Source organism: Elephas maximus, chromosome 11 (genome assembly GCF_024166365.1).
Source record: "Elephas maximus indicus isolate mEleMax1 chromosome 11, mEleMax1 primary haplotype, whole genome shotgun sequence".
NCBI classification, from domain to species: Eukaryota; Metazoa; Chordata; class Mammalia; order Proboscidea; family Elephantidae; genus Elephas; species Elephas maximus.
This window is the reverse complement of record NC_064829.1, coordinates 106,427,840-106,448,152: the sequence shown is the minus strand read 5'-3', so window position 1 is coordinate 106,448,152 and position 20,313 is coordinate 106,427,840. Positions and strand designations below refer to the sequence as shown.

The 20,313-nt window shown below is 37.7% G+C and overlaps 1 protein-coding gene across 1 annotated transcript; it reads left to right on the top strand.

The window, feature by feature from the left end:
* Positions 1-882: 882 nt before the first annotated feature.
* LOC126085096 (zinc finger protein 234-like) lies at positions 883-17,562 on the top strand. The gene is made up of 4 exons (XM_049900101.1): positions 883-972; positions 7,785-7,862; positions 9,568-9,694; positions 12,673-17,562. The coding sequence occupies exons 2-4, from the start codon at positions 7,848-7,850 to the stop codon at positions 14,535-14,537; spliced, it is 2,007 nt and encodes a 668-aa protein (XP_049756058.1). The 5' UTR covers positions 883-972; positions 7,785-7,847; the 3' UTR covers positions 14,538-17,562.
* Positions 17,563-20,313: the final 2,751 nt, after the last annotated feature.

The following is a 20,313-nucleotide window of genomic DNA, read 5'->3' as shown; positions in this document are numbered from 1 at the left end:
CAGTGGGTTTGGTTTTGGGGTTGGTGGCTGTGTGAGGTGGGTATTGCTTTTTTTCCTATTTTAAGGACGAGGAGATAAGAGTTATTTACCCATAGTCACCAAACTAGTAGGAGGAGAGCTGGGATAGGAACCAAGACCTTCTGAGTTCAGAGCCCGAATTCATAATTTCTGTGATATATACCCCACGAGCCACAGAAAACAGGAATGAAGTTAATTGTGGGAATCTTGTGAGTTTTTAAGGAACGTTCTCAAATATTTCATTACAAAAAATATATTCTATTTTTATAGAATTAAATCATTGTGGACAGTTCAGAAAATGCAGAGAAAAAGGTTTTTAATTACAACTCCAGGATGAAAAGATAGCAACTGTAAAGCTTGAAGTACGTTTTTCCGTAGTGGTTCTTTGTGTATTTACATATAAATGGTTCACAAAGGTTGTATCATATTTTCTATAATATTTTTATGCTTATCTTTTTAAATTATGGGTATTTCTAAACACTGCCAAGAAAGGAATAGACTAATGAATGCTATATATTGTCATCATTATCATCCTTATTATTATTATTACTATTTTCTGATTTTTTTTTAAATTATTGTATTTTAGGTGAAAGATTACAGCACAAATTAGTTTCTCATTCAAAAACATATGCAAATTGTTTTGTGACATGGTTGCAATCCCCTCAATGTGTCAGCATTGTCCCCCGTTCCCTTTCCACCTCGGGTTCCCCGTGTCAATTTGTCCAGTTTTCCTGGCCCTTCCTGCTTTATCTTTGCTTTTGGCCAGGTGTTGCTCATTTGGTCTCCTGTACTTGATTGAACTAAGAAGCACTTTCTTCACCTGTGTTACCGTTTGTTTTATAGGCCTGTCAAATCTTTGACTGAAAGGTGGACTTCGGGAGTGGCTTCAGTTCTGAGTTAGCAGGGTATCCAGTGACCATTGTCTGAGGAGTTCCACCAGTCTCTGTCAAGACAGTAAGTCTGGTCTTTTTTTGTGAATTTGTAGTTCGTTCTACATTTTTCTCCTGCTCTGTCCGATACCCTGTATTGCGATCCCTGTCAGAGTGGCCTGTGGTGGTAGCTGGGCACCATTTTGTTTTTCTGGGTTCAGGCTAGTGGAGGCTATGGTTCATGTGGTCCATTAGACCTTTGGAGTGATATTTTCCTTATGTCTTTGGTTTTCATCGTTCTTTGCTCCAGACAGGATGGGGCCAATAGATGTATCTTAGATGGCTACTCACAAGCTTTTAAGACCCCAGACACTACTCAACCAACTAGGATGTAGAACATTTTCTTTATGAACTGTGTTTTGTCATTTAAACTAGATGTACCCTGAGACTGTGTTCCCCAGTCCTCAAAGTGTTTGCATGTGTCTGGAAAGCTTCTATGACTTTGCCTTTGTCAAGTTATACTGACTTCCCCTATATTGTGTTTTGTCTTTCCCATCCTCAAAATTAACACTTGTCTACTGTCTAGTTAGTGGTTTCCCCTCTCCACCTCCCCATAACCATCAAAGATTGTTTATTTTTTTCCTATGTGTAAACCTTTTCTTGAGTTTTTATAATAGTGATCTCATATGATTTTTGTCCTTTTGGGATTGACTTATTTTACTCAACATAATGCCCTTAAGATTCATCTATGTTGTGAAATGTTTCATGGATTCATTACTGTTCTTTATTTTTACGTAGTATTCCGTTGTGTTTATGTACCATAATTTATTTATCCATTTGTCTCTTGATGGGCACTTAGGTTGTTTCCATCTTTTTGCTGTTGTAAATAATGCTGCAGTAAACATGGATGTGCATGTGTCTAATTGTGTGATGGCTCTTATTTCTCTGGGATATATTCCTAGGAGTGGGATTGCTGGATCATATGGTATTTCCATATTGTATTCCATAGTGGTTGTACCATTTGCATTCCCACCAACAGTGCATAAGAGTTCCAGTCTCTCTGCAACCTCTCCAACATTTGTTATTTTCTGTTTTTTTTTTTTTTTGTGCCAGCAATGTTGGGGTGAGATGATATCTGTGGTTTTGACTTGCATTTCTCTAATGGCTAATGATCATGAGCATTTTCTCCTGTGTCTGTTAGCTACCTGAATGTCTTCTTTGATGAAGTATCTGTTCACATCTTTTGTCCATTTTTTAACTGGATTATTTATCTTTTTGTTGTTGGGGTGTTGAAGTAGTTTATAGATTTTAGAGATTAGACCCTTGTAGGATATGTCATAGCCAAAATTTTTTTCCCAGTCTGTAGGTTCCCTTATGACTCTTTTGGTGAAGTCTTTTGATGAGCATAAGTTTTTAATTTTTAGGAGCTCCCAGTCATCTAGTTTATCTTTTGGTGTTTACACATTGTTAGTTATGATTTGTATTGCATTTATGTCTTATATTAGGGCCCCTAGCATTGTCCCTATTTTTTCTTCCATGATCTTTATTGCTTTATATTTAGATCTTTGAACCATTTTGACTTAGTTTTTGTATATGGTATGTGGTGTGGGTCGTGTTGCATTTTTTTATAGTTGGATATCCAGTTTTGCCAGCACCATTTGTTAAAAAGAATATCTTTTCCCCATCTAATGGATTTTGATCCTTTGTCAAAGATCAACTGACCATAGGTGGATGGGTCTACATCTGGGTTCTCAATTCTGTTCCATTGGTCTTTGTGTCTGTTGTTGTAGCAGTACCAGACTGTTTGACTACTGTGGCTGTATAATAGGTTCTGAGATCAGGTAGTGTGAGGCTTCATACTCTTTTCTTTTTCTTCAGTAATGCTTTGCTTGTCCAGGGCCTCATTCCTTTCCATATAAAGTTAGTGATGAATTTTTCCATCTTGCAAGAATGCTGTTGGTATTTGGATTGGGATTACATTATATTTGTAGATTGTTTTGGGTAGATTCAACATTTTCACAATGTGGAGTCTTCCTATCCATGAGCATGGTGTGTTTTTCCATTTATGTAGGTCTCTTGGTTTCTCACAGTAGTGTTTTGTAGTTTTATGGTTAGATTTATTCCTAAGTATTTGGTCTTTTTAGGGGCTATTACAAATGGTATTGTTTTCCTGATTTCCTTTTCGAAGCTCTCTTTGTTGGTGTATAGGAATCCAATTGATTTTTGTATGTTGATCTTGTGTCCTGCTGCTCTGCTGAATCTTTCCTTTAGTTCCAGGAGTTTTCTTATGGAATCTTTGGGGTTCCGTATAGTATCATATCACCTATGAATAGGGGTAGTTTTATTTTTTCCTTTCCCATTTGGATGCCCTTTGTTTCTTTTTCTTCCCTCATTGCTGTAGCTAGGACTTCCAGTGCAGTGTTAAATAGGAGTGGTGATAAAGGGCATCCTTGTCTTGTTCCCTTTCTCAGGGTGAACACTTGCAGCTTCACACTGTTGAGAATGATGTTGGCTGTTGGTTTTGTGTAGATGCCTTTTATTATGTTGAGGAATTTCCCTTCTATTCCTATTTTATCCAGAGATTTTGTCAGGAATGGATGTTGGACTTTATCAGATGCCTTTTCTGCATTGATTGAGATGATCATGTGATTCTTTTTGTTATATTTATGTGGTGGATTATGTTTTGTAACGTTTTGTTTTTATATAATTTCAGACTTACAGAAAAGTTGTGAAAATACTTTTAAAGAATATTCATATATTCTTTACCCAGATTGAGAAGCTGTTTACATTTCACTTCTTTGCTTTGTCATTGACCATTAGCCAAGTATGATCAAAAATATGCCTGAAACCAAAGACAAGTTATTTTAAATGTCTACAGCAAGAAAGCCCACATACCAGGGGAAATCATGGGGTGTCTTGTTAAGAGTCAGTTGGAAGGGATGGGTTATAGGGTTTTAGCATAGCATATTAGATGCTTTCAGATGTTATATTGTGGATTTATCTATTATGTAACAGTAGATAACATACTATTCAGTAATCCACAGTCCGGGTATAAATTTGTTCTCTTCTTCCAATAAAGTCTTTTATAAAAGTGCACCCTCCCATGGAGTTCAGGGTCCAATTTATGCTTTACCTTTAGTAGTTGTCATATTTCTGTAAAACCAAAAACCTGTTGGCCATCGAGTTGATTCCAATTTATAGTGATCCTATAGGACAGAGTAGAACCAGCCCATACAGTTTCGAAGGAGCGCCAGGTGGATTTGAACTGCTGACCTTTTGGTTACTAGTGGTAGCCCTTAACCACTACATCACCAGGGTTTCCCGTGTTTCTGTAGTCACCTATAATCTGGAAAGATCCCTCAGCCTTTCATTTCTTCTTTTGTTTTTGAAGAGTATGGGCAAGGTATTTTAGAGAAAGGCCTTCATATGGGGTTTATCTGAAATTTTTCATGTTTTGATTCAGATTATGCATTATCAGTTATGGATACACAGAATTTATAATGTACCCTTTTCAATGCATCATGTCAGGAGACCAGTGATGCTGGTTTTTCCCAGTATTGGTGATCTTACTTTGTCACTGTACCAAAAAGAATTGGTTGACATTCATTTGTTTCAGGAGGTACCATATGAGCAGGAACCAATGGTACTGAAGGAAGAAGTCCAAGCTGCACCGAAGGCATTAAAGAAAAACAAGGCTCCAGGAATTGACACAATACCAATTAAGATGTTTCAGCAAACAGGTGCAGCACTGGAGGGACTCACTTGTCTATGCCAGGAAATTTGAAAGACAGACCCGGCCAACCAAGCAGGAGGGATCTATATTTATGCCTATTTCCAAGAAGGTGATCTCACTGAATGTGGAAATTATCAAACAATATCATTAATATCACATGCAAGTGAAATTTTGCCTAAGATCATTCAAAAGCGGTTGAAGCAGTATGTCGACAAGAAACTGCTGGAAATTTAACCCAGGTTTAGAAGAGGACACAGAACTAGCTATATCACTGCTGATGTCAGATGGATCCTGGCTGAAAGCAGAGAATAACAGAAAGATGTTTACCTGTGTTTTATTTTCAATGCAAGGGCATTCAATTGTGTGGACCATAACAAATTATGGATAACATTGCCAAGAATGGGAATTCCAGAATATTTAATTGTGCTCATGAGGAACCTGTACATAGATCAACAGGCAGTCCTTCGATCAGAACAAGGGGATACTGTGTAGTTTAAAGTCAGAAAAGGTGAGTTTCAGGCTTGTATCCTTTCACCGTACCTTTTCAATCTGATGCTGAGCAAATAATCCAAGAAGCTGGACTGTATGAAGAAGAACAGGGCATCAGGATTGGAGGAAGGCACGTTAACAACCTGTGTTATGTAGATGACACAACCTTTCTTGCTGAAGATGAAGAGGACTTGAAACACTTACTGATGCAGATCAAAGACCACAGCCTTCAGTATGGACCACACCTCAACATAAAAGAAGAATCCTCACAACGGGATCAATAAGCAACATCATGATAAACGGAGAAAATACTGAAGTTGTTAAGGATTTCATTTTACTTGGATCCACAATCAACAGCCACGGAAGCAGCAGTCAAGCAATCAAAAGACGCATTGCCTTAGGCACATCTGCTGCAAAAGACCTCTTTAAAGTGCCGAAAAGCAAGGATGTCACCTTGAAGACTAAGGTGCACCTGACCCAAGCCAGGGTGTTTTCAGTTGCCCCCTATGCATGTGAAAGCTGGGCGATGAATAAAGAAGACCAAAGAAGAATTGATGCCTTTGAATTGTGGTGTTAGAGAACATTGACTATACCACAGACTTCCAAAAGAACAAACAAATCTGTCTTGAAAGAAATACAACCAGAATGCTCCTTAGAAGCAGGGATGGCGAGACTTTGTCTTACATACTTTGGACACGTTCTCAGGAGGGATCAATCTCTGGAGAAGGACATTTTGCTTGGAAAGATAGAGGATAAACGAAAAAGAGGAAGACGCTCAAGAAGATGGATTGACACAGTGGATGCAACTATGGGCTTAAGCCTAACGACTGTGAAGATGGCACAGGACTGGGCAGTGTTTCATTCTGTTGTACATAGATAGGGTCACTATGAATCAACTGACTCGATGGCATCGAACAGCAACGACAACAACTTTGTTTACTTAGCTAAGTTGATTTCTCCACTGTAGCATTACTGTTAGTGGCCATTCTATAAAGATCAGCCTCTTCTACATTCATTCATTCAAATATAAATTTTATTTCAATATGGACTCAGAATTCACTCTGGTTAATCTTACAGTGATGTAGGTTTTCAAATTATTCTTTTTACCAGCTTCAATGAAATATACATGTTATTAAATCCACTCATTTCAGGTGTACAATTCAATGATTTTTAGTAATTTTCCTAAGTAGTGCAATCATCACCATAAATCAGTTTGGGAACACATTGCTGTCCCCAGTAAGACCACTCATGTACATTTATAGTTAATCCCTATTCTCACTTCAAGGCCCAGGTAACCACTAACTTACTTTCTGTATCTGTTGATTTGCCTATTCTAAGAAATTTCATACAAATAAAATCATATAGTATGTGCTGTTTGTTAACTGGCTGCTTTCATTTAGCATGGCTTCAAGGTCCATCCATGTTGTAGCGTGGATGTATTTTTTCCCTTTGTGTTACAAGACTGTTTTTCCATGCTTTGTCCGTTCAGATGAAAATTTGTTTCCCCTTTGGGGTTTTATGGATAATCCTGCTATGAACATAAATACGCAAGTCTTTGTACAGATAAGTCTTTGTGTGGACGTGTGTTTTCATTTTTCCTAAGTAAATACCTAGGCTTGGAAATGCTAGGTCAAGTGGTAGTTTGATGTTTAACTTTTTGAGAAATTGCTAAACTTTTCTAAAGAGACTTCTTTTTTCAAATTATTTTTTTCCAGAATCTTGTATTGTTTTAATAAAAACTGAAAATGAATGTTTTTCTTTTCTCCACTCATGTTGATCAGTTTTTTTCCTTCATGATTTAATTAGTTTTATCAAACTATACAGAATCTTCATATAAAATGTTCAGGCATACTAGATTTGTCAGGCACTTGCATTACGCTATTTACTTTTATGTTGGTAAAAAGGCCTATTTCGGACCTTTCTGCTTAACACTGGAAATCCACTTGTTTTTACACCTTTCAGAAAATGGTTGTGTATGCCAATTTAAATATTATTATTAAGGCAACAGTTTATTAGGGGAGATAGCCAAGCCGGTTTGAAAGATTTTTCAGAGGTCACATGTGACCTTCACTCAACAGACAAATCACATCAGAAGTCCATGTATCTTATCATGTTCCCTGGGTTGAAATTTCATTTATAAGAACAATTACGTGCCACAGAATATCATGGGCTTTTCTGTAGCTACAAAAATAAAAAGCCCTCAAAGTATTCTAATACTTCCACCTCGCACCAGTGCCAGCAGTAGGGACTCTTACACTTCCTGTTTTTAAGATGACAGAATTGAGACAAAGAGATGTTGTTATTAATTTGTCCAAGATGACACAGCTTGTGTAAAGCCATGCCAGGATTTGAACCCACGTGTATATTGATATCAGAGCTAACTCTTACTAGGTACATTATATTATTTCAATTTTTATTGTGCTAGAATCAGAATTGCTGTCTTGGGAGCTATAAGGCAACACTGGTGAGGGGGCCAGTGTGTGTAGTTGTGCGGAGTGTTCCATGAACTACACTGAAAGGGGTAAAGGGCATCTGGTCTCCATGCCATGATCTATCAAGCTGTGTGCATCTGCAGCCACCCTAACAAACTGACCCCTTGGTAATTCACAGTAAGCATCCATGAAGGTGAATGACATCTCTAGCCACCTTTTTATGTTTTCTTTCTCCTTCCTCAGCTTGGCCTTTCCAGGACTCTGCATATTTCAGGACTCTGAACACCACCAGAAGTAGGAAGAAAAATGAGCACGTTCGTGGTGAGTGGAGCTTACCTTTTCACTCTTAAAATTCTTCTCACTATGCAGGTTGGATACTTGGTTTTCTCATTCTTGTAAAGCCTCAAGGAGAATGATAGACATTTGAGGACATTTTGTGTGCCAAGTGCTTGCTATGTCCGTTTTTGGTTTACTTTGTATTTATTTTTAGTTTTTATCTTTTTTTTTCTTTCGAAACTAAAAGAATGACTAAGAATGAACAATTCTAATTTATTCCTTCCTTGCTCACTAATCTAGCTATTTTTACTTCTAATTACTCTTTTTCATAATATGCTTTTATGTTTCTATTCACGATATACACCTACTTTTAAATTGTCCTTTTTTAATTTGATATAAAACATTTGTTTTTTATAGTTATATCATCTTCCAATTGAAGTGTTGCATCTTTTATTTTTAACAACTTTCAACTCATAAAACTTGATTTGGTTTCTGAATTTTATTGTTTTAAACAACACTTCAGTGATAGTTTTCTTGCATAAAACATTTTTCCCTAGAAATCAGTTCCGAAAAAGTGCCCCTTCTGTAGAGTATACTAGGGGCTCAGTTTTCAAAAGGTTCATTTGACATTTGGTACATTGGCTGTTTGGTAGAATATTCAAATGTGGCACAGTGCAACAGGGCCAATATTGTTGGATGTTACTGCATACGAAGAGCTAGATACTGTTTCTGTGCTGGAGCCATTCTCTGTGTTTTATTTACTGTTTTTTTTTTTTCTTTCATGTATTACTTTTATGAAACCAATTCATAACCTTAGCTTAAAATGTCCCAGGATAATACTAGAAGATTTTCCAAGCATTTACATTCTTTCACTGCATTTACTCCTCACTGAGGAGGTGCTTGGTCTCTTCTTCATTTTAAACATGTAAAATATGAGAAACCTGCTCAGGTTCCCACAGGAAACCAAGGAGGATCAGGAGTGTTAGGCATCCTGTTCAAGTGAAAGAGATGTGAGGAAAGAGACCCACACCTGGTAGTGTGGGTGCCTGGGATGTTGCCCTGAGTGATGTCTCAAAGCTCCAAACCTCTGATCATATGGTTGGTCTTTCTGGCATGACCATCCCCCATTATCAGTCATCATGTTAGCGTAAACTACTAGGTACTGTCCCAGGGGGTCACCAGGAATAATAAAGACACTCTGCCTACCAGGAACCATGGACAAAGGCCAGCCAAATTCTTTAATTCACACCTGGAATATTGTACAGCTAGGAAATAGAATGGAACAGATAACAATAATAATAGGTGAGCTGTATTAAGCACTTACTGTATGCAACGCGCCGTTACAAGTGCCTTGTGTGTATATAGAAGAGAGAGAGGAGGGAGGAGGGTGCTGTCAAATTCCGTTGAAACTAAATTGGTAAACTTTTCTAGGGTAGTTGGCAATATGAGTCAGAAAGGAAAACGTGTCCCAGCATCAGCATGCAACATTTAGAGTTCTAGGGATTTACTTAATAAGTATAAGATAAGGACACCAAGTGAAAATACAAGGGCTTCCATTTATTGCCTCACTTTCAGTGAAGCTAAGGAAAATCAGTATATAGCATTGGCAAGCTAGAAGAAAAGCTGAGGAATCTGCAAAATTGACTCATGTCTCTGAAAATCCCAGTTCTTTCAATCTTGTCAGTGCTGCCTCTTTTCAAGTGGATGATAGAAGTTCTAAGAGAGGGTATACTTGTGCTCGATGTTTTAGAAATTGGTGACATTTAAGGATGTGGCTGTGTTCTTCACTGAGGAAGAGCTGAGGCTGCTGAATTCCTTCCAGAGGAAGCTGTACCGAGATGTGATGGTTGAGAACTTCAGGAACCTGATCTCATTGGGTGAGAACAGCCTCCCTCTAGAGTTTCTTTGTGTCCTTAATAGTACAAGGGTTTGGGGCTCCTGAAATGGTCACCTGAATTTGGGGAACTGACTCTCCTACCAACAATTTTTTATGAAATAAAACGCAGTAGAAATTACCAGAGTGGCTTAATAGGGTCTGGTCTTCAGTCCCTACTTCCTCTTTGAATACACCACCTGTCTTCTTGCTAATTGCCCTCCTTGTTGTTTTTCAGACATGCCAAGGATGTTTTCTCAGTCTCCTTTTGCTTTTATAAAAAAATAACTGCAAATTTGGTGGCTTAAACAACACAGATTGTTTGTCTTACAGTTCTGTAGGTCAGAAGTCCAACATGCATCTCATTTTGCTAAAACCAAGGTGTTGGCCAGTATACGTTCATTTTTGGAGACCCTAGGGGAGAAATCATCCTTGCCATTGCCAGCTTCTAGAGGCTGCCAATCTCCTTGGATTGTCGACCCCATCCTGCTTTTGCAAAGCCCACAACATTGCATCACTTTGACCATTCCTCTGTAGTTACTTTTTTCTCTGACTCCCCTGCCTGGCTTGTCCACTTTTAAGGACGCTTTTGAATACTTTGAGTCCACCAGATAATGAAGGGGAGTCTTCCTATTTTAATGTTAGCTGTTTAGCAATCTTAATTCCATCTGCAACCTTAATTTCCCTTTGCCACATCATCTAACATAGTCTTAGTTCCCCGAATTAGGATTTGGAAATCTTTTGGGGATCATTATTCTTCCTATTAGATGCCTCTGCATCAGGCCCCTTTGCTTGCTCTTCTCTCTGCCTGGAATCCTCTTTCACCTAAAATCTTCCTGGGCCACTTCCTTACTTCATTCAGGTCAGTGCTCAGTTACAATATCGCAAGAGTGGCCTTCTCTGACATTATTTAATATAGTATCCTCTCTGTATTCTGCCTGCCCTAACTTATTTTGTCACATGTATTTTTTGTTCATTTGCTTGTCACCTGTCTCTCTCACTGGAATGGTATCTCCAGGAGTGAAAGAGTTTTGTCTTTTTTATTGTTGTCTCCTCAGGGCCTAGCATTGTCCTAGTACATGGCAGATAACCTGGACATATTCATTGACTTAATAAATAAGGGTAGTGCACAGGGGGACCTTGCTGTTGTCAGAAAGACATACAATAAACAAAAATTACCTAGATAGCATACAGATGGTAATAAATACTGTGTACTATATAAAGAGTAAAACCCAAAGAACCAAACACATTGTCATAGGGTCAGTTCCAGCTCATAGCAACCCTTTAGGACAGCAGAACTGCCCCATAGGGTTTCCATGGAGCCGCTGGTGGATTTGAGCTACCGACCTTTTGGTTAGCAGCCAAGCTCTTAACCACTGTGCCGCCAGGGCTCTAAACAGAGCCCTCCAAGGAGGATGGAGATTGCCAGAGGTGAATTGGCTGTGGGCAGGGTTTATTATTTTTCATTGAACTCACTAATGGAGTGACACTTGAGAAGAGGCCTCAAAGAAGTAAGAAACTATCCATGCAAGTGTCTTATCTGTATAGCGTTCCAGGCAGAACATACTTCCCTTTGCAGGAGTGGCTTTCAGAAAATTGCACTGTGCCCTGTTCCATTCCTTCTCCCAACTCTGTCTTTATTGTCAAAGATTGCTACTGTTCCACATTTTCACCTGGAGATTGAAGATCTCTCAGGTTTCAGAATAGTGTATGTCATCATTTCAACTTTCTTTTCCCATTGTCCTCATGGGGGAATCTTCTCAGCAGGAACTAAAGGAATTCTGTCTACTTACATGCTATGTTTTAGTCAGTAAAGGATAATGCATTTTTCTCCCGAACCTGCAAGTCATTGCAACTATTCCAGAGCCTCTCAGTTCCCTAGAGTAATTTTCCTATAAAATAACCAAAAATAGAATTATACATGAACTGATTAAATGTTTGCTAAACCAAACGAGGCAACTGTTAATTGACTGTTCTTAGAGGGAGAGAAGTAAAATTCTCCTCTGTAAAAATTTCCTTACGAATACTTATTAATATTTAATTGAAAAGTTTAATGAAAAAATAATCTCAAAAGGCTTAGATATCTTTGTATAAATTTAGAAACTTTTGAATACCAGTAAGGATAATAAACATTTTAGAGAATACATTTCCAAACTTTAATTATTTTAGAGGTAGACAACAATTTGTAATAATCATCAACTAATTTATTGTCCGTAAAAACCCAACCCGTTGCCATATCAACACAAAAAAATAAGATTCCGTGTATATATTGTGCACAATTTTTGGGAATACTTGGAATATGGAAACACTTATAACTGTGTGTTAGGATGTATAGCATAAACACAAATATGGTAACTTTTGATTGTATTATATTTTTCCTTGAAGTTCTTGTTGATTCATTTTCATTATCAACGTAATTTTTTTAACTATAATTTATTATTGAAATTCTATATTGGCTTTGAAATTGAATAGAAATAGCAACAGATTAACAGTTTATATCATATTGAAAATTTTTTAAATTAAGTCTTTAATTTCTAAATTATACCTCACGTAGTTGATTTGGTATGGCCTAATGGTTCTTGTTTTGCACTCACCTACTAATCTAAAGTTTAGTGGCTCAAACCACCTAATAGTGCCATGGAAGAAAGGCCTGGTGATCTATCATAAAGATTACACTCAAGAAACCCCTTTGGAGCACTTTGTAACACACAGGGTCACCATGAGTTTAAATGAACTTGAAAGCAATGGGGTTTTTTGTTTTGTTTTTTAATTGGCCTTGTTAATGCTAGTGTTTTAGGGCCCACTGGACTTCCTCTTGCTTTTTGTTGGCATGGGTACCAGAGAACATGATATGTGGTGGAAACGATAAACAAAACCTTCTCTGGATTCATTAAAGCCTCATTCCATGTTCTAAATGTGCAATCTTAGAAAACTCAGAAAAACTTTAACCTATCTGCATCTCTGAATTCCCTGTCCTTCCAGGAGGCAAGATCCCAAAGGAGATGGAGACTGCTTCACAAGCAGGGCAACAGGAGGAGCTTTCCTGCTGGAACATCTGGCAGCAAATTGCAAGTGACTTAACCAGGTATCAAGACTCCATGATAAACAGTTCTCAGTTCCACAGACAGGATGATTCCACCTGCCAGGTTGGGGCAGGACTATCTATTATTCACAAATCACAGAAACCTTATCAGTGTAATAAGTGTACAAAAACCTTCAGTGATGCCTCCAGCTTTGATCTTCATCAGCAAATACACTCAAAAGAGACGTCTCACACATGTTCTCAGTGTGGAAAAAGCTTCCGTTATAGCTCAGGTCTTCGTAATCATCATAGAGTTCACATGGGAGAAAACCGCTATAAGTGTGATGAGTGTGGGAAGGAATTTAGTCAGAATTCACATCTGCAAACTCATCAGAAAATCCACACTGTAGAGAAACCGCACAAATGTGAGGAATGTGGGAAAGGCTTCAGTCGTAAATCAGCACTTACTGTACATTGCAAAGTCCACACAGGAGAGAAACCTTACAATTGTGAAGAATGTGGGAGGGCTTTCATTCATGCTTCGCATCTTCAGGAACATCAAAGAATCCACACTGGGGAGAAACCGTTCAAATGTGATATATGTGGTAAGGATTTCCGTCGTAGATCAGCACTTAATACTCATTGCATGGTCCATACAGGAGAGAAACCGTACAAATGTGAGGAGTGTGGGAAAGGCTTCACTTGTAGCTCAAATCTTTATATTCATCAGAGGGTTCACACTGGAGAGAAACCCTATAAGTGTGAGGAATGTGGCAAGAGCTTCATTCAGCCTTCACAATTTCAAGCCCATCAGAGAATCCACACTGGAGAGAAACCATATATATGTAAGATATGTGGGAAGGGCTTCATTTACAGTTCAAGTTTTCAAGCCCATCAAGGTGTCCACACTGGAGAGAAGCCATACAGATGTGAGGAGTGTGGGAAGAACTTCAGGATGAAAATTCATTATCAAGTTCATTTGGTAGTCCACACAGGAGAAAAACCCTATAAATGTGATGTGTGTGGGAAGGGTTTCCGTCAGCGTTCGTATCTTAAAATCCATCAGAAGGCCCACAGTGTAGAGAAACCTTATAAGTGTGAGGAGTGTGGGCAAGGCTTCAATCAGAGTGCACGCCTTCAAGTTCACCAGCTGATCCATACTGGTGAGAAACCGTACAAATGTGAAGAGTGTGGGAAAGGCTTCAGTCGCAGAGCAGATCTTAGAATTCATTGTAGAATTCACACAGGAGAGAAACCCTATAATTGTGAAGAGTGTGGGAAGGGCTTCAGTCAGGCATCACATCTTCTCACCCATCAGAGGATCCACAGTGGAGAAAAACCATTCAGATGTAAAGAGTGTGGGAAGAACTTCAGTCGGAGTTCACACCTTGAAGCCCATCAAAAAGTACATAATGGAGAAAAGCCATATAAATGTGGAGAGTGTGGGAAGGGCTTCAAGTGGAGCTTGAATCTTGACATGCATCAGAGGGTCCATACAGGAGAGAAACCATATAAGTGTGGGGAGTGTGGTAAGTACTTCAGTCAGGCCTCCAGTCTTCAACTTCATCAGAGTGTCCACACTGGGGAGAAGCCATACAAATGTGATACATGTGATAAAGTCTTCAGTCGATCTTCACAACTTCAGTATCATCAGCGAGTTCACACAGGAGAGAAACCTTACAAATGTCAGATATGTAGTAAGAGCTTCAGTTGGAGATCAAATCTTGTAAGTCATCACAAAATCCATGCTGGTGATAAATTTTCTGAAAGTGATAATGGTAAGAACATCAAAAAAGCCTCACAGGAAAGAAGTTCCACAAAGTGATGTTTTCTAAGAATCTAGTTTGCAACTTGAATTCTTGTAGTCATCATGTCTCAGGAGAGAAAACATGTTTTATTTATGTCTCGTTTCAGCATAGCACAACATACCCAGTGGTCAGCACACTACACAGTGGAGAACCCTTGAAAGTGGTGCAGGAAGGGCTTCAGAACCTTGGTGTTTATCATGTATCACTCAAGAGATAGGCCTTGGAAAGAATAAGAGTTTGATCTGGCCTTTAACAAAAATATAACAATGGGCATGCCAAAATTGATATCGACTGGAATGTAAGCTCCATGATGACAGGAATATTGCCGCAGAATTAGTAACAACCTGAGTGTTGACTGCATTTTATAGGTGTGCTCAATACTTGTTAAATGAATCAAAAAGAGAAAATGTAGAATATTTGAAAATTTTTATCCAGAAGATGAAACCCACAAAAGTGAATTTTCAAAGAACTAAACATTAGTTTAAATGTGGAAATCCACTCAGTACTGTAGTCTCCAATATTAACAGGATATTAACCTATTGCAGTTGACTCCTGTCCTCCCCACAGCCTCTGTTCTCAACTTGGATCTTATTATTTGGGGATCTGTCTACTGTTCTATCAGTTGTAGCAGTACAAATTGCACTGTCTTTTGTGATTTTCCTGACAGTGTAGACTGAAAAAGTTTGTTAACTTTGCTACAGTTCACTGCATATTAAACAGTTGAGTTGGTTTTTGATGTTCTTATGACAAGGGGTTACCATAACACTTTGAAAGTGTCAGGAATAGTCACCATTGACCAAAAAATGTTTTAGTCAACTTTGAATTGATCGTCAATACCTGGTTTTCTGCATTTCAACCCAGGTTTTGATACGGTTGCCTTGTAATTGCTGTAGCATTATTATTTCTTTTTTTACCAAAACTTTTCAGGTAGAGGCTATGCCATATTTGAAAGACGTTAATACTGGCAAGTTCTCAACCACATGTTCTTCCCACAAACTCATAAACACCAAAAAAAAAGAATTTGATAATTGTATCAAATATATTCATTATTGGGACAGAACTGACATTTATACTTTTCTCTATTGGCAGTAATATATGGTGTTTTGCACAGAGTATATTTAAGATGTATAACATGCTTTTCTTTAATTTGAAAGTCATGATTATGATATTAAAATACAAAAAAATGATTAGCACATCAGTGATGTCACTGAAATTTTTCAAACGGAAGTAACAAGTGTTCATTCACAGGAATTTGAGTTTTGATATATTCTTGTAATAGGGTGAAGCCATTAAAATGATGGCATAGACATGTACAGGGTAAGAATATATAGAGTTTTGGAAAATCATGCATTATAGCTTTCATACTATCAAACTCAAATGTGTGTGTGTATGTGCATATACATAAGATAATTTTTAAGGGGGCCCTCTGTGGTTTTCTCTGGCAACAAGCATTTTGTGAGATTTTATTATTTCATAAATTGTTTTAAATTTTCAATGAACATTGATACTACCAAATCACTAAGTCATGTAGAACAGAATTTGAGAAAGTGTTAATATTAATCCTTTATATTTAGGATACATAATATGATTGCGGTATATTATATAGCATCTAAAATAAAAATAAGACCCCAGAAATCACTTTTAAAAAAACAAACGTTCTCTGATTGTTTGAATGCATAGCTAAATTAATCAGTGTGAGCACCTATATGTTTATAGTTAATACCTGTGACACTTCTTTAATCATAAATCCGTAACAGGGAGAGGGCAAATCCTGGAGATAAGAACAAAGTGGGTACATACGTGTTGTGGAAGTAAAAAAAAAAAAAGATTCCCTAAAGAAAAGATGCATTTAGGGAGGCAATATAGCATGACAGTAGTGGACCCTCTCAGACTGTGGAACCAGTAGGGACAAAGCAGTTTTAGGTGCCATTCCATACTCCTTAGACACTACAGTGATGTTTAAAATGTATTTGGTTAAAGGATGTACTCAGTGTCTTGGTTACCTACTGCTGCTGTAACAAATACCACAAGTGAGTATGTCTAAAGGACACATTTATTTTCTCAGTTTTGGAGGCAAAATGTTGAAATTCAGGGTGTGGTTCTAGGAAGAGGTTCTGCCTTGTCTATTGTTCCCAGTTATTCAGTCAAACACAAATCTAGGTGTTACTCTGAAATATTTTATTGATTAGAGTACATAATCAGTTGAGTTTAAATCAAGGAGATTATCCTAGATACTCTGGGTGTACCTGATTCAATCAGTTAAAAGGCATTGAGAGCACAGTTGAGGCTTTTCTGAAGATAGGAGCTCATGTCTGAGAGTCAAGCTGGCCTTCACGATCACTGCTCTGTGTGTTTTGAGTCAGCCCTGACAATCAGGTACGCCAGTTCCTTGCAATAAATCTGAATATATACCTCTTACTGGTTCTCTTTCTCTGCTTGAACACTAACTGATATTTTGGTACCATAAGTAGATTTAGAGGAACAGGATTTTAAGGGTAAGTTTTCTGATTTTTTTTTCCATTTGTACATTTGCCGAATGTATGATAAATTGAGTAATATATCAATGGGTGGAACCAAGAGATTATAGTGTATAAATGCAGTCAATTTTGGTAGATATTTGGAAGTAGTATTTCCAAGTAGTTATACCAATTTAAAATGAATAAAGCTGCCCTTGGAAGCAAGGATGACGAGTCTATGTTTCACATACCTTCGACATGTTATCAGGAGGGATCTGTCCCTGGAGTGGGATATCATGCTTGGTAGAGGGTCAACAAAAAAGAGGAAGACCCCCAACAAGATTGACACAGTGTCTGCAATGATGGGCTCAAGCATAACAATTGTGAGGCTGGAGCAGAACTGGGCAGCGTTTGGCTCTGTTGTACATAGACTCACTGTGAGTCAGAACACACCCCCCAACTCAACGGCACCTAATAACTAACAACATACTAATTTATTTTCCCACCAGTGGTATGCAAGTATTGGTGTCTTTACTTTTTTTTTTTTCAGTTTTTTAAATTTTAGCCTTCTGGTCAGAATGCAGTGTATCGAATACTAATTTGCATTTTTTTTGTACCTAATTGAGTTCAGTATCTTCACTGATTATTGGCTATTTTAACTTCCTCTTTTCTGAAATGTTTACATTGTGCCCATATTTGTGTTGTGTTGCCTGTCTTTTTCTTAATGATTTGAGTATTTATATTCTGCAAATGAATCTTTTGTGTCATACATGTTTTTTAAGTTTCTCACTTTTGCCTTTTCACTCTGTTAAAGGTGCATTTTGATGAACTTAGTTTCTCCGCTTCAGAATACTCCAGTCTTTCATATTGTTTTTTTCACAGTTCATGATTTTCTTGGTTTTCCTTAAGAAGTTTTTCCTATTCCAAGGAAACAAAGTTCTCTTATGCTTCTTTCCTAAAAACATCATTGTTTGACATTTCAAGTTTAAACCTGCAGTATTTCTGGTTTAATATTTTTGTAATTCTGTGAGATAGTGATAGTGAGGTTGTGATTAATATGTTTTTCCCATATGGGTATTCAACTGATCCAGAACAAGATAAGTACCTCTTTCCCCTCTCTACTTCACTGTTTTCACACATCAAATCGAAGTGTCTTTTTAATCTAAACTTTGATCTCTATTCTCTTCCCTTGTCCATCCTTGAGAAAGCACTGCACTATATACTTATGGTAAATGTAAGGCTCCAAGTCTTTCACATTATCCTGGTTCTTCAGCTATTATCTTTTCCATTAACTTTATCTTCTATTATAATTATCTTTTGTAATTTTTATAATCACCATCTCAATATCCAGGAAAAAATATAATGCTGGTATTTTTATTGGGTTTGCATTGATACTATAGATCATCTGAGAAAGTATTCTTTGAAATATTGAATCCTCAAGTCATGAATGGCTCAGTGGTTAAGAGCTCAGGCTGCTAACCAAAAGGTCGGCAGTTCAAATTCATCAGTTACTCCTTGAAAACCTTGTGGGGCAGTTCTCTGTCCTAGGGTCACAATGAGTCTGAAGCGACTTGACAGCAGTGTTTTTTTGTTTTTTTTTTAATTGTGCTTTAGGTAAAAGTTTACAGCTCAAGTTAATTTCTCAGACAAAAATTTGTACACATACTGCTCTGTAACACTAGTGGCAGTCCTGTAATATGACAGCATGCTCCCCCATTCCTGCATCCATTCAATCAGTTCCTATTCCCTTCTGTCTTCTCATCCTGCCTCCAGACAGGAGCAGCCCATTTAGTTTTGTGATCTACTTGAACCAAGAAGCACACTCTTTATGAGTATTATTTTATAGTCCAATCTAAACTTTGTCTGCAGAGTTGGCTTTGGGAATGGTTTTAGTTCTGGTTTAACCGAGTGTCTGGGGGCCATGTCTTCAAGGGTTCCTCTAGTCTCAGTGAGACCATTAAGTCTGGTCTTTTTACATCAATTTGAGTTCTGCATCACACTTTTCTCCTGCTCCTTCAGGGGCTCTGTTGTGTTCCCTGTCAGGGGGCTCACTGAGGTTTTTTGTTTGGTTGGTTGGTTAAGTCATGAATATTACTATTTATTTTTAATAATTTATATGTGGGGAATAATAAATGTCGATCCCCATGTAATCAACTGTTCATAACAAGAGTTCAAAAGACAAATGATTACCAACTAAGGTGGCAGAAGGAAATTGATGGGTCTTGCTTAAAGGGTACAGAGTTTTTTTAAGGGTAATGGGAAAAATTTGGAAACATGAATTTTTCTTAGGAGATGATGAAAATGCAAAAAAAAAAAAAAATGAGTAAAAATTTATAACCTCTTGGATAGTGTATGGAAAGTTGGGGATACTTGTCCTCTCTTGGTAGGTGATTGAAATAGGAAAACTGTTAGGAAGAAAATCTGCCATTATATGATCACAATTTTAAATGTCCTTTTTTTTTTTCCCCCACTTTTTAACTTTCATTTGACATTATTTTAAATAATCAGGAGAGTAAAAGGATTCACATTCCACGCCTGACCCATTTATGTATATTTTATTTAACAAGTAAATACTTGAGATTAACAGGAGCCAAGTTTCTCACTATTGGATAATGGAGCTACTAACATAGAAAGGAGCATGCTAGATTGGGATTGAATGTATTATGAAAGATATGTTGTTGTTTGTTGCTAGGTCTCATCAAGTCGATTCCAACTCATAGTGACTGCATGTATAATGGAATGAAACTCTGCACACTTCTCAGAGTCACTATTTTTTGGAGTGGATACAAATACGGATCTCTTCCAGTCATGTTAACTGGTCTTCCTTGTATATACATGGATATTACCCTATCACTGACAGGATTGTATTTCAGGATAAGAAACCCAAAACCCACTGCTGTAGATTCCAACTCATAGCGACCCTATAGGACAGAGTAGAACTGCCCCATAGAGTTTCCGAGGAGCACCTGGCGGATTCGAACTGCCGACCTTTTGGTTAGCAGCCATAGCACTTAACCACTACGCCACCAGGGTTTCCGTATTTCAGGATAGATCTTGAAAAAAATTTTTTTTTGTCGAATGCAATGCCATTCTTCTTCAATTTGTTTTTTCTAACGTAGTAGACTACATGATTGTCCAATTCAAAATGGCCAATACCAGTCAATTTCAGCAGACTAGTGCCTAAGATACTGATCTTTAAGCATTCCATTTCATTTTTGACAACTTCCAGTTTTCCTTGGTATTCTTTCTGCATTCCACGTTCTGATTATTAATGGGTGCTTGCACCTGTTTCTTCTCATTTTGAGTCATGCCACAACAAATGAAGGTCCTGAAAGTT

Bases quoted from the DNA above. Each gene is read 5' to 3' on its own strand.
- LOC126085096 (XM_049900101.1), top strand. The intron at 9,695-12,672 runs GTGAGAACAGCC...CTGTCCTTCCAG, and splicing joins CAGGAACCTGATCTCATTGG to GAGGCAAGATCCCAAAGGAG.